The sequence below is a fragment of the Heliangelus exortis genome, chromosome 18 (assembly GCF_036169615.1).
Source record: "Heliangelus exortis chromosome 18, bHelExo1.hap1, whole genome shotgun sequence".
NCBI classification, from domain to species: Eukaryota; Metazoa; Chordata; class Aves; order Apodiformes; family Trochilidae; genus Heliangelus; species Heliangelus exortis.
The window spans coordinates 10,882,278-10,896,764 of record NC_092439.1 but is presented as its reverse complement, the minus strand read 5'-3'; the positions used below and the strand labels follow the sequence as shown (position 1 = coordinate 10,896,764).

Here is a 14,487-nt window from a genome sequence, read left to right as displayed (position 1 = left end):
GTGCCCCATCTTCAGAAGGAAGAACGTTTGTTAGCTCCATTTTCTATGTTTTCTTATGTGAGAACTTAAAGTATTACAGGGCTATTGTGTTGCAGTTAGTTGTACAGCCTTTTTAGTTGAGAAAAATTCCAGGATTTATATCTGAAACATTTCTTGTGACTTTCTCATGTCTTTAAGAAAGAACACAATATTGGCCTGATAATGTTTTTTTGTGCTTAATATGAGCTCTCTAAAAGGGGAAGTTGAACCAATCTTGTGATATTTTAACTTCTGGAAAAAACCAAACTGGTAGATTGATCTGTGGGGGATGTTTGCATGGAGAAGGTTCCTGAAAGTTTATTCATGATTTAAGTATTTCTTCTTTCTTCCTCAAGCATGTGCATGAATAAACACTTCATATATACTTCTAGTATTATTTAGAATGTAATTTGATGTGTTATTCTGGCACTGGAGAGTAGTTCTAAGAAACTGGCTAATGTTTTTTTTCTTTCTTTCTTTCCTTTTTTTTTTTTTTGTTTTTTAATAGAAAACAATACTAAAGTAGAATTGCTAATGTGAGATACTAACAGAATCTCTAAACATAGAAAAAGTCCTCAAGGCTTGGGGCAGATAGAAGCATTCTTTTTGTGTGTGTCAAAGAAAAGAAGGAGTCCACAAGATTTGTTGGAATTCTTATTTTTTTGCTGAGTGCAGTTTGGAGGAGGGGCAGGTAGAAGCTCTGGCTATCATCACATTCTTTCCTACATTCCTGATGCAGATTACAATTTAGGACTCAACAGTGAATTCACCACATCTTTAAAAATGGGGAATCTGTTACTGTGCTGCTCAATGATCTGACCAGGTGTTGTTCAATTCAATCCTTTGCCTTTCAGATTACTTGTTTTGGAGCTGTTTGGTAGTAAGCTCTGAACAGTTATTTTGATCCAGTCTCTGCAGTGTCTTTCTTTTGAATGTATTGGTTTACTTTGCTTAGGATTGTTGTGAAAAACAGTCAAGGAATAAAACCTCCGAATATAAAATATGCCTTAAGAAACACTAGAAATTGCTAAGGAACAATGCGAGAACAAAAAGTGCAACAAACACTTGATATTTAAAAAAAAAAAGTTAAAAGCCATGACAGAAACACTGTATCAGAAGAGGTGTTTATTTACAGAAGCAAAGCTGAGGTAAAAGTGTTTGTTAGCCAATGCTACAGCAGATCAGCCTCAGCTGCCAGCAGGTGATGGCAAATCTGTAGGGGAAATGTTCAGCTGGATTGCTGTATAAGGTGCCAGGACTTATTTGTTCTTAATGCAGACAAAACTATTCTGTGATTTGTGAAGTTTGAAAAAGAGATTAATACTTCCAAGTCTTTTGACAAGGAGAAGACCAATTGTGTAAGACACTTCAAATGATTAAATAGGGTACTGAATGCTCAGAGGTGCGATGATGAAGCAAGGATCTGTGAGGGCACTTAGGCCCGAGAACTCCAGTCATCATCCCAGACCTATGTCAGGGAGGGATCTGGACCTGGATCACTCCTCTACACATGTACTGTCTCCCCTAGTTAGACAAGATGTATGTGTGGTCTGGATGAAATCCTGCGTATGATCCAAGCAGCCGTGGGTGCAGGATGTTTGCTGTGGGGGCTGCCAGCTGCTCGGTTCACACAGCACCAGAGGCGGCTGTGGTGGTGAGTGAGGTGCAGCTGGGCCTGAAGTGGGGGTCCCTGCCCTCTCCCTCTCCTGTCTGTGGCTATACTGACACAGGAAAATGAAGGGTCACTGACTTCACTGAGGAAATTTTATTCTCTCTTTGTTACCTATAACGTTATGGGCAGTGTAGGAGTGAGAGTCTGGCCTGTGATTAGCTTAGGAGGCCTCGCCTTGAGTGCCGAGCTCAGTTCTGGGCGCCTCACGTCGTGAGGGACACTGAGGTGCTGGAGCGGATCCAGAGGAGAGCAACGAGGCTGTGAAGGGACCAAAGGAAAATTCTTACAAGGAGAGACTGAGGGAGCTGGGATTGTTTAGCCTGAAGAAAAGGAGACTCAGGGGGGACCTTATCAATCTCTACAACTACCTGAAGGGAGGTTTTAGTCAGGTGGGAGTCAGGCTCTTCTCTCAGGCAATGAGTGACAGGAGGAGAGGGCAGGGCAGGGCCTGAAGCAGCACCTGGGGAAGTTTAGGTTGGATATCAGAAATCAATTCCTCACAATGAGGGTGATCAGGCATTGGAATGGGCTCCACAGGGAAGTGGTAGAGTCACTGTCCCTGGAAGTGTTTAAGGAAAGGCAGATGTGGCACTTAGTGCCATGGTCTGGCCATGCAGTGGGGTTCAGTTATAGGCTGGACTAGATGATCTCAGAGGCCTTTTCCAGCCTCAGTGATCCTGTGATTCTCTGATTCTTCAAATTGGTCCTACCTAAGAAATATCCTAAGCATCTGGCATTTAGTGTATGTGACATCAGGACAAATCCTGCAGATGGTGAGTAAACCGTTTTCATCCTTCTCATAAGCATAGCTAACATAAGCCATCTTTTTTTTTTTTGTAAACCTGACAGATTTTATTCCTAGAATATTTTCAGTTGTTCTTAATATTAACTCCCAGTGGTGTTTATAAATATAAGGTATTATTTTTTCCTTGCTCAAAGATTAAAACACCTTCCTTTGAGAGACAAGGGAGTGAGGGAATCTCACACCTTCACGGGAGAAGCTATCTGGTATGGTCTGCATGCTGGACATTTTAACTGTGCTGCCTTCTGCACTGGGATGCTACAAAGCACAATGGAAGCATTTATAAAACTTTTTATTGACTAAGGACTGGACAGTAGCATATGGGAACATCAACAATTGCTCACTGATCGTGAAATAAAGAAATTCCAGTATTCTAGTGTTATAAAAAGAACAGGAGAAAAAAAGTCATTCAGAACCTAGTCATATTGGTTCAGCTGTTGTAACCAAAGACTGATAAGATAATAGAGGTCTTTGTGTCTGTTTTCTACTGAAATGCTTTATCTTTATGATGCACTTGGGGCCCTTTAGAGTGGAAAGCTTTTTAAACTGCTGTTGGAGTTAGAACTCAAATTAGATGCTATTGCAACGGCAAGGGGGCTCCTTAGTCAGGCTGCGCTCACAAAGTGACTTTTATCTCCAAAGCCCTTCCATTAAATTGTTACTTTCTTCTGTTTTCCCCATTTATTTTTGTTGACTTCTGCTGCCCTATTTTGTGGCATTTAAAAGGTGACCCAATCAAAAAAGGGTAAATGCTAAATGGTGGACAGAGCCTGTGAAGTAGAGACATCACAGCCTATCTGATGTGTGCTGCAGACTGCCGTGTTAGACAGAATGGTTTAACCAGGTTATCTCTGGGCAGCTAAGATCAAATACACTGTCTTTTATGTCTAGCATTGTATTTTTGCCTTCTTTTCAAACAATGTCCATTTAAAAAAAAAAAAAAAACAAACCAAAACCAAAAACCAAACAAACAACAAACCAAAAAACCTAACAGAGAAATTGATTCATAAAGGACTTTTTTATTACTTTATTATGGTGATGATACTATAAAGATACTTTAGAACTGCAGCTATGTGATTTAAAGCCCATCTTAGTTTTTGGCAAAGTCCACAGTTCTTGCATTACTGTCTCTTGAAAATCACCCTATGTATTTATTTTAAAAATATGTAAGGAATAATTTGTGATTTATTAATTTTCATTTCCTGTAAGTATATGAGGCAAAAGTTAGTTTAGATGCAGTGCATAAACCAGGATGGTATTTGTCATACGTTACACTAATCACAGAATTCAAGAGAAGCAGTAATACTTTGCAGCTGTGTAGAGATTCCATGAAAAGATCTCAAAGCACTTCAGAAGCATTAACTAGCCAGGCATGAAACCCCCTGATTGGAAGTGTTCTATTTTGTGTACATGTTGGGAAACTTAGGCAAGCACATTCAAGGACTCACAATAATTTGGTGTCACAGCTAAGAATCCTATTTCAGCAAGCTTTGGATAATGCCTATAGATTTTTGACTTATTTCCAAAGTATTTTGTCTTTTATTCACTTGATAGAATGTGGGTTTATCTTGTTTTCTTTTGCTGAGTGTCAAAGAAATTAGTTTAAATTATGCTCTGTAAGTCTAGAAGTAATTTTGTTGTTGTTGTTATTCCTGCTTATTTTTTTCCCTTTTCCAGCAGCTATTACTCTGTCTCTATCTTATGACAACTTGCCACAAGGACAGTTAGAGATTTGTGTACCAGAAATCATGTATTATTTTGATCAGTTTTAAAGGCAGGATTTTGCCACAAGCAAACTTGAACAAGTTGAACTCTCCTCTCTTTCTCAGCAGATTTATAGCTACTTTTTATTTTCTCACTCCTGGTTAGATTGACCTATGACCAGAATTTCTCAAAAATTCTCTTTGATGCCTTAGTTCTGTTCAATCTGACCATTTTATCTCAATTTGTGCTCAAATCCACACAAAAATAAAGGGTAAAACAGTAAGCACACACAGGAAAAATGAAATATTGCTATAGCCAAATAATTTTTCAGCTTATGATCATAATCGCAAAGGGCAAGAATATATAACCAAAAGAAAAATAAGAACTATTTTTTCTGAACTTTTGATATGGATAACTGTTGTATTTTCATTTTAAAAAGAAATCCTTAAAAACTATCAACTTCCCACCAACACTCAAAATTTTAAATAGCGTTGGTAAAAGGAGTCAATGGATCAAATTCAGTATATCTGAAGTCACTGAAATAAAGGCGTCTAAGAAAAATGTGTCAATTTTAAAGGTCTTTCCTAACTGAAGACCATTTTGTGATAGAGCCAAAGGTTAATAAAATCAGTAGTGAATGTAGCAATTTTACAGATAAGCTATTCACAACAACTGTAGTTACTTGAATAAAAAGCTAATTCAGTTCTAAAATGCCACATGCAGTAGCAGTGAATAGCTGCTTTTAGGTGCTTTCTGGAGGAGGATAAAATACAGAATCACAGCACTCTTCTTTTTCAGCATCCCTGGCTGCCTGTAAATTGCTGTGAATGGAACTGTAGGCTGACAGGCTCTATTAAGACAAACTGCCTTTCTCATCGGAGAGATAAAATAAATCAGGTGTTTAGTCAAATTAAAATACTTCAGATGGAGCAGGCCCTGGGGAGCACTGATCCACCTGACAAATCTGAGAGAAACTCAAGACAGATGTGTTTTGGGGATAAGGAAGACCCCATGGAAAAAAAAAATGTACTGCAGTCTTCAGAGTAAGAGAATAGGATTGGACAGAGAGCTGTGATATATAATATTTTACGGAAGCTGGCATATTTACTGTGTATTTTTCATGAAGCTTTTTGTTTTATCTGTTTTTATGGCAAATATATTTTACAGAGAGCTATATTTTTATTTTATTTATAGATATTTTAGGCAGCAGCAGAAGTTTATTTACTGGTAATGAGTTTAGGAATTTCATTGCTTGCTACAGTAAGTGGATGCAAAACAGATGATGATGGCACACAGCTACTGATGACCTCTCTTGGCCCAGCTAGATCAACTCAATCTGGTCTGCATTCTGAGAAAGTTGTTTTTTATTGGTATTTAAACTGTAAAATAATGGTTGGGATTTTCCACTCTAAAATTAAATTATCCCTCCCCCTCACACTGTTCATACAACAAGCATCTTGTGCTTCTTCTTGTCTTGAGCAATGTTTGGTTAGGTGTCCTGCAGCTTCATGGAGGTCTCATTATTTTCCAGGAGCACTGTGTATATTTTGTGGTCATCAGTTCTATTCTGTTGTTGGATTACATAGCACAGTACAAATTAAAGACTGGAGTACTTTAAATGGGGTCATTCATTTTGGATGTGTTTCTCTGGAGAGGGAAAAGGAAAGAAAAACTATTACTCTGAATAATAGTTCTTATGAATAAGAACAGTTACTTCTGCCTGCTATTGCATAAAATTCAGTAAAAAAACCTACTTTATACATTTTGTGTAACACTATAAAATGGCTGTAACTAATCATAAAAAACCAATCAAATTTTTAACCTTAGCAAGCACTCTTTGTGTAGCTTTCTACTCGTATTATGAAGCAAGTACAAAGTACACAGAATATGGAAATGGAGCTTGAGATTAGTATCTGCTTTGGGTGTGTAAAATATTTTATGACTGTAGGATCAGGGGCCTGCATTACAATGGCAAAACTGCTTGGCCAATGTGAAAGTCTCAAGCTGTGTTTTCCCAGGTGGCAGGGCATGGCAATAAGTGTCATTGAGGCAGAAGGCTGCTTCCCATTGGCTTTCTAAAATAGGTGGAGTGGTTGATCTCAACTAGTCATGATGGGCAGTGGAGTGGTTTTTGGTCTTTTATCCATGAACATTAATTTCAGCATCCAATAACGTACTGAAAAGCACCTAAATAACCTTTGATCCTTGGTGCAAAATCAAGACTGAATAATAAGAGTTAAAGCAGGTTAAGGTGAGTCTATTCTCAGCTGCAGATAGTTGAGCTGTTTTCAACAGAGTAGAGCTTAGTACAAGCTAATGGATCCTGACAAGGCAGTACCTTCAGTGCAGCCATTTTCCTGGCCACATATCTGCCTAAACTTCCTTTTAGAATTTTTTTTTTTTTTTTGGTGGCTTTTTTTGTCTGTGTGTTTGTGGTGTTTTGTTTGGGGTTTTTTTGGCTTGGTGGTTTTTTTGTTGTTTTTATTTGAAACAGCTTTTTGCACAGAACTCTTTTATTGCTTCATCCATGCATTTCATGCTAGGGTTTTGTAATGATTTAGTCTGAATACTGGACTGTTCTTCAGCTTTAATTTCATGCATCCATCATACTTCTACTACAAGAGAAGTCATTACATTTACTTTGTCTAGAGACCTGTGTCAAATATGTTAAGATCTGGCATTGCAAGGTACTGAAACATCAGTTGATTGCAGACTCTTCTAAACTAAGATAGTAGTGGCCAAGAAATTGAATATTTTCAGTGCTTTGTGTTGTTAAGTGAAGTTAATAAGTGTACAGAAAAACAAATACCCTTTGTTTCTGGGAGCCTTTGTTGCTTTGTTTAGAGTGAATGACTTCAGCCATGCAGTTTCTTTTTCCATAGAAAGCAATTTTAATAGATAGAGGTTTTCTTGTATGGAGCTTTTGCAAATACAATTCTGTTTATGAATAATGTTGGTCCCATCATAGCATGATGTAAGTAGTAGAGCATCTTGGATTTCTGACATGCTTGGCAGGAATCTGCTTTGTCTTCCCTCTCCTTGTGAAACCTGTCAACCTTTTTCTTCTCTTCCCTAGAAGATATCCATCTTACTCCTGGGAAGAAGGTGGAGTCATAATTTTGGTGACAGTTTCTCCATTCCCTCCCAGGTCCTGTTCCTCACACATTTTCTTCCTCTTCAAAATTTCTGTGACTTTATCACAGTTCTTTATTGTGAACAGAGGAAAGGAAGGATGCAAATACTCTCTTTTTGTGCCACTTCTCATTTCATTGTGGCTGATTACAGACCTGACAAATTCTTGATTTGATTCCCTTCTCTAACTCTCAGTTCTCCTGTACAACAAAAACTTGCTTCACTTTCAACTGTAAATCTCTTTCAGATGCTCATCCAGTATTCCTGAACTGCTACCTTACTGTAATTACGTTACCTGTTATAGAGCTCTGGGTCTGAGATGCTCACACAAAGAAATGCAGCGTGTAGCTCAAATACAGCAGTTGACATTGCTGTTTGTGACAGAGTAATATCTTCATATGTAAGATGAGATGTTTTTGGATTGATTTGCAAAAGGACCCTGTACTTAGGAGACCCATGCAATTTACCCATAAACAGACCATTAAGCGTCATTAGTGCAAAGAATAAATGTACCGTAGTTTCATATTAATTAAGTGCTCTCTGTAGAGTAAACTTTGAAAGTTAAATGAAAATTTTTAAGCCATTTTCTCAGGTTAGCCATTTCTCTTAGGGACAAATAGAGCTCATTTTTAATATGCATTCTGCAACCAAAGCTTAAATTTAGTCAAATGACTTAACAGATATATGGCTATTTTAGAGAAATGATCAATAAACTATTAAGCTGCTTCTTCCACTGAACAGCATTTTTTTTTTTTTTTAGCATTTTTACATACTTGTGGAAAAAACCACAAAATATATATATAGTGAAAGAAAATTATCTGTAATAAACTGTGAATATGTTTATCACATCGGGCAGATTTAAAGGGAAAAGATAGAGGGATATGTACACAGTGCTTCATTAATTACTCCTGTCAGGAAAAAAAGAAATACTTTATATCTTTTCTGCTTCAATTTTTGTTATATCCTCCACTGCTTAGGGCACAGCAAAACTATGTGCTAGATTACTTTGGGATTTATCAGTAAAATATATATCCAAGCTGCCATTTGAAATAAGCATGTTTGTGATTCAGCCATTTTTTGTGTGAATATTGCTTCGTAACTACTGTCTATCTCATATTTACAGTTCATCTTCCCTTTCCATTTAGGTACACCAGAAAGCCTGGCAGAAAAAGAGCGACAGCTCTCTACTATGATCACCCAGCTGATCAGCTTACGGGAGCAGCTCCTGGCTGCCCACGATGAACAGAAAAAGCTGGCAGCCTCACAAATTGAAAAACAACGGCAGCAAATGGACCTTGCTCGCCAACAGCAAGAACAGGTGAGGCTCCAAAAAAGAAACCTGTGAAAATGTTTCATGCAGAATGCTTCTCATAAGGACTGTCCTGCTTGCTGTTCTCTTTCATCTTTGTTGTTAAAAGAGCTTAAATATCTTCAGAAATTTCAATTATTTTCCCCAGAAACAGGAAATTTAATAGGACCTTGAGGAAAAAAGTGGGTATAATTTCTTTTTTAGAATAAGTGGCATTTGATAAATTTCACAGTTCTTGCTTCTTGCACCGACATGCAATTCTGGGAAATAGAAATAAAACAGACTATGACCATTATTTAACTCTTGCTCTTTTTGAAAAAAAAATACTTGAAGAAAAAATCATAAGCATCTCCAAAGCCCCAGATGTCTTCTACAAGTAGGGTTTTAATTTTTGTTTGTGTTGGGGGTTTATTTTAACATTTTACTTTTTTTTTTTCTTTCATCTTTTAAAGATGCCATTGTCCAAAGAGCTGTTCTTTTCTCACTGTACAAAAGTGCAACAAAAGTGATCCCACATACTAGTCCACGAGACATCAGACAGATCCAAATTAATGTGTGATTTTTAGGAATCTGACATTATTACTAGAATTATCTTTTCAGTTAAATGTATTTTATAGGATATATACAGCAATATATGCTCCGTTGATTTTAATGAGTTGTGACGTCTGGTATTTTATGTGCTTGAGTATTTGCCCACATGTAGGAATATGGACTCATCCCCTAATGGAAAATAACATAAAGGAACACTGTAAAAAATCAGAAGTTAGAATGTCATTTAGCCATCCAGAGATGACACAGTAATTAACTATTGACACTTGTGAATAAGCTAGCACAAATTAATCTTGACACATTTGCAGACGAGTGATATCTTACAGTGAACACTTTGTAATTATATTTCAAAATGAAAATTAAATGACACTTAAAACTAGGTTGTCATGCTCAATGAAGCGAGCATGTAGCTCAACCGATAGGCAAATAAAATTCAGAATTTGAGCCACATGGTGCTTGTGTAACCTACTTTACTGTGTCAAGCCTATACATCAAGACTATGCTATGGTAATTGCATTGCAGAGTATTGGATACATTTTCTATTACAGTACTGTTCCATCTAAGAGGAACTATTGATGTTAGATGCTTCATGGTATATTTTCGGTTTTCATCAGAAAATGCCTTTTCAAATGGTAATATATTGTACATACAGGTACAAAAACCTGTTCACAAGCAGTCTGAACCTCTGCAGATCAGTGCCTTTAAACAGGTAAAGGAAGATCTCAGCCTTGTCTATAGCTTGGCATGTTAAGTAGCAGCCATGTCACCAGGAGCTCCAAACAATTCTGAGGAAATCTGAGAAAAAAGATATAGTACTCAGAAAGAACGACCCATAATGCAGTTCTGTGTGGTGTCTGATTTCAATGTGAAATTGCAAAAAATTTGTTTCTGAATGTGAAAATCCTGTTAATCTTTCTATTACCTTCACTGAGATTCTAGCCACTGGGCATTGTGAACGTAAGCCTGAGAGAGCTCATCTTTAGTGACAAGCACTACACTTCTGCAACAGAATAGCACAATTGGTGTGTAACTCAAAATTGTAACTCAAACACCCGTATTTGTTTTAAAATATTCTTTGTAGCAAAGTTAGCATTACAATTGGTTTTCCAAGCACTGGACACTGCAGCTGACCACTTATCTGATGGTAGATGAGCTCAGGTCCTAGGAGCTGCCCCTAGGTTACACAGCCTGGGCACACAGGCTGCTAGCTCTGTTTTAGCTTTTTTTACTGGCAGACCTGGGCCTGTTTCTTCAGTCTTCATTCACAATATTTTTATTCACTTTACTGGGAATTTTGTTCAGAATTATTTTCACAGCATGATCAGAAAGGGCTTTTGATCCCAGTTACAAGCATCAGTGTATTGGGTTATGGCAGTTGCTTAATTCCTTTTCTATGTGGCACTTGGTCTTTAATGAGCCCCAGAATCCCATAGACCTCAATTTGTCTTTTTAAGGCCATATGCAAGGGTTAAATACATATGGATTTTCTGTTATTCCCTCATACAAAAGTGAATTTTAACTGTAGCAGTGAAAAAAAAATGACAAAGCTATTTCCAGGTGACAAAGTGAGAGAATACGAAAATGAGACTTGATCTCTGGTGTTAACTATTACAATCTGTTAATACATAACTGCACTTGATTGATTATTTCCAAATCAATCTTGCAATGTCTCTTTAATTTTTTTATCATAAAAACATTTTATTTAGATTTCTCTGTTTGTAACAGGGAGAGTAAGTATGCTCAGAAGATAGTGTGAAAGGAGACTGAGAGGGTTTTTACTAAAACAGTGGACTTGAGTCACCAAGTTACCTTTATCACCAACTTCATGCTGTTTTATGTCGTTCCTCTGCCCTAGATAAATATTTATAAGAGGGGAAATTAAGAAGTGAAGGTAGCAGAAATGCTGAGGCTGGGCTTTCCAGGAAACACAAATCTTCTCCTGGTTTCAGACTGCTGCACAGTTGGCCTTATAAAGCAGCAGTCCAGTTTTTCCCCTGCTCCCTCATAGCTGCAGTCCACATTACCTATTGCAGGGAGCAGCTTTTTGGTCTGGGGGCAGGATCTTGTTTCCCTTGTGCTTTTGCCTGCTGATTTTGTAAGGATGAGTTACAAAGCATCAGGTACAGACTTTTATGCAAAACAAGACCCTACTTCCTTGAGTAGTTCCAAGGAAGACTTTGAGATTTACAGTAGAAGTAATGTGCTGCTCATTGTGAATGAAGTTAGAGAAGCTTGCCCTAGGAGCTTGTGCTAAATAGTGAGACATCTATAAATACTGGCTAAGGCTCCAGTTCAGCAAAGCAGGAAAATGTGTCTTTAACCTTCAGCACCTGAGTAATCCCATCCCTATTCAGCAAAGCACTTAATTTTAAGCATGTGTTTCATTCCCATTGTAGCTAACAGTAATGCATCACAGTCAAAGATCACCACAGGCTTAAATGCTTTGTTGAATAGTGATGAGATTATTCACATGCACACAGTTAACCCATGTTTCTATGCTTTGCAGAGTTGAGACCTAAGTGCTTAAAATATGTATTTCTTACTGGCTAACTAGATTTTTATGTTGCATTTAAATTTAAAATGTTTACATCACATATACAGACGCTTCTAAGATATCCATTTAAAAATATATAAATGGTGCATGATAAAAATATAATAAAGAATAACTAATAAGATGTTTTTCACTCATAATATTGTAGTTTCAATATCACTGCTTTAATTTAATGGAAATTTTATTTCTAATAGATTGCAAGACAACAGCAGCAACTTCTGCAACAGCAGCACAAAATCAATCTACTGCAGCAGCAAATTCAGGTCAGTGTGTTTTATTGCTCTCTTCTGATTATGCTTAAGTTCCATTTATGGAGAGGGAAGCATCTAAAATAAAGCAGCCACATGCTTTACTAACAAGCCTCAGTAAAGATGCTTTTTATGGAGGGTCTTTGTGTCTTAGAAAATTATTATCCAACATCTTTTTGGTGGGAAGAGTGGTTTTTTTAAGAAGCAAATTTTTCTTCTGAAAGTTATGAACTGTTTTTTAAATCTTGTAGTTTAATTCTGAAATCTGCAATCAGTTGGACTCGCATTGTGTAAAGTAGAAGCAGGGTCTCAATCATAGTAAATAAAATTCCTTATTCAGCAAAAGTAAAATGGGCTTCATGAGAAATTTAGAAGAATGTTTCCATTTCATTAACTAAAGCAAACAGCTATAGAATAGGATAATAGTAGTTGCAACAGTACAAAGTCCCTGCTCATGTACAAAGACCAACAGGTATATGTGTCCCTTTGAGGTAACTGTACCTTTATGGATCTGGGATTGTTCTGGAGATATTCAGTTGTCTGTATTTGTTCTCAGAATCTGTTGTAATTTTGTGCAAATATATGTGAGCAGAGAGTGACATGTGGCATTCTTGACATGTGTCTATTACCTTCTCTGCTTTGAAAGCGTGTCCATGGGCCTGTTCTTTGATATAAACATTTTGGTTTGGGATGGCAGATAATTGTACTGTCAATCAATATTTTCTCAAGAGCCAAGCAGCTCTTCTTTGTTTATTTGTTCTTAATTCTGTGGCAGGTTTGCTAGCCAGGAGTTGCTTGGGAGATATGTTACTTTCTAAGTTGCCTCTGCAGTTTGTAATAGATTCATTGCTATTAAATTGGTCATGAGTGTTGAAGTTTGTTGTAACCTGTACCTCCTGAAGGGCTACAGGAGAGTACAGGTAAACCAGGAGGCAAGTGAGTGTTGGTTCTCCCAGGTCCCCTCCCAGCATCTCCCCAGGAAACCCCACTAACGATACCGAGGTCTTGGTGACTGGGTAGAATTCATCATATCAAATGTAGGTAACTGCAGTGTAGACTGTGTCTCAATTATCCAGATTGTTTTATAGAAAATAAAGAGAAGCAGAGTGAGTAGATTTTAGGATGCAATTCATCTTGTCCTAAAGTGGACATTTAAAATCTGTCAGATGAATTGTTCCCTAAAATGACTATTTTTCTCCATTAACCACAGAGGATATTGATGCTGATGCCTATAATGCAGGGATCTGAAGTGAGATGAAGTTATCACTTCCTTGTGAGCTTGAGGGGAAAAATTTTGCTAAAAAAGGTTTACATTTTCCATTTAGATTTTGGGCTTGGTAGATTTCAGAACTGCATCCTCAGTAACTTGATTTTATTCAGAAGGTACATTTCTTTCAAACACATTCTTGAGCAATCCTTTTCAGGAAACAGCAATTACTTATAAAAATGCTGTGGATTCTTATCTACACTTTGTATGTGTAGAAAAACAATAGTACTCTTCTCTGCCACTCCCCTTTTGAAAAGACTGCAAAATGTAAGTAGCACAGGTATGGACCTATTCATGGCACAGATACTTGAAATAAGCACAGTGTATTCTCCAGGATGCAGGAGTGGTCATTGCTGATGCAATGTTTACATCACATGAGGCATACACAGTTTAGCACTGTCATCTTCTGAGGTACAGTTTTCATTCTTAAACAATAACTTCAGTGACTGAGTGCATCCAGTTTATTTAACTGCTCAAACAATTAGAAATTACTGGAGATGGGGCTTATAAGATCTCTGTCAGCTGTATATAAAAGTGGAAATAGTTCATATTAAATAAAACATATCCTTCCCTGGATGCCTTCTGGGTTAATTTACTGAGAATTTTTGTGGTTTTGGTATTTATTAGTTACATTTTCTTATACGTATTTATTTATTTATTTAATAATTTTAACGCTTTATTTCATGCAATTATTTTTGTTTGTTTGTTTTTAAACCATTTATTGGAATGCTTCACTCCAAACTTGTTATAGATCCAAAACTGTTTCAGCAATCTATGAGCAGAGCAGACATTAGCTAGGCTTAGCATATGAAAACAGCATAGGTATTTCAAGAGTACTGAGGTCATTAAATGTTCTGCATAATTGTCTCATGTTTTCTAAGTGAAGCTAATGTTACTTTCTGGGTGTGCATGTTGGGGAGAGCAATTTCATCTCTTGGAGGAAGGGACTGGGAGTCGAGAGTTGTTCTTAGCTCTGATTATCTAAAATTTGGCAAATTGTTTCCTGTTCCTCAATTTAAATGTAATTTTTGGAGAATCTTAAATGGAAAAATTCAGGTAAATTCAATTTATTATTATTTTTCAGCTCAGATGTCCATAATGTTTGTAAACACTTCTACAGAGGAGTTCATAGAGATGGGAGGAAATCTAGTATGCCATAAATTCTTTGTTCTGCAAGGCTGTGCAGAGAAATCTTTGCTTCTAGTTGAAATAAGGTTGAGAAAACACTGTAGGGC

At 37.0% G+C, this 14,487-nt stretch overlaps 1 protein-coding gene across 15 annotated transcripts in view; it reads left to right on the top strand.

The window, feature by feature from the left end:
* SOX6 (SRY-box transcription factor 6) overlaps window positions 1-14,487 on the top strand; it is a 329,755-nt gene that overhangs the window by 182,776 nt on the left and 132,492 nt on the right. For all 15 annotated transcript variants that reach the window (XM_071762378.1, XM_071762369.1, XM_071762370.1 and 12 more), the window contains 2 exons: window positions 8,474-8,646; window positions 11,932-12,000. In XM_071762378.1, the coding sequence (XP_071618479.1) occupies window positions 8,474-8,646; window positions 11,932-12,000 (242 nt within the window). The remainder of the gene's footprint in view (window positions 1-8,473; window positions 8,647-11,931; window positions 12,001-14,487) is intronic.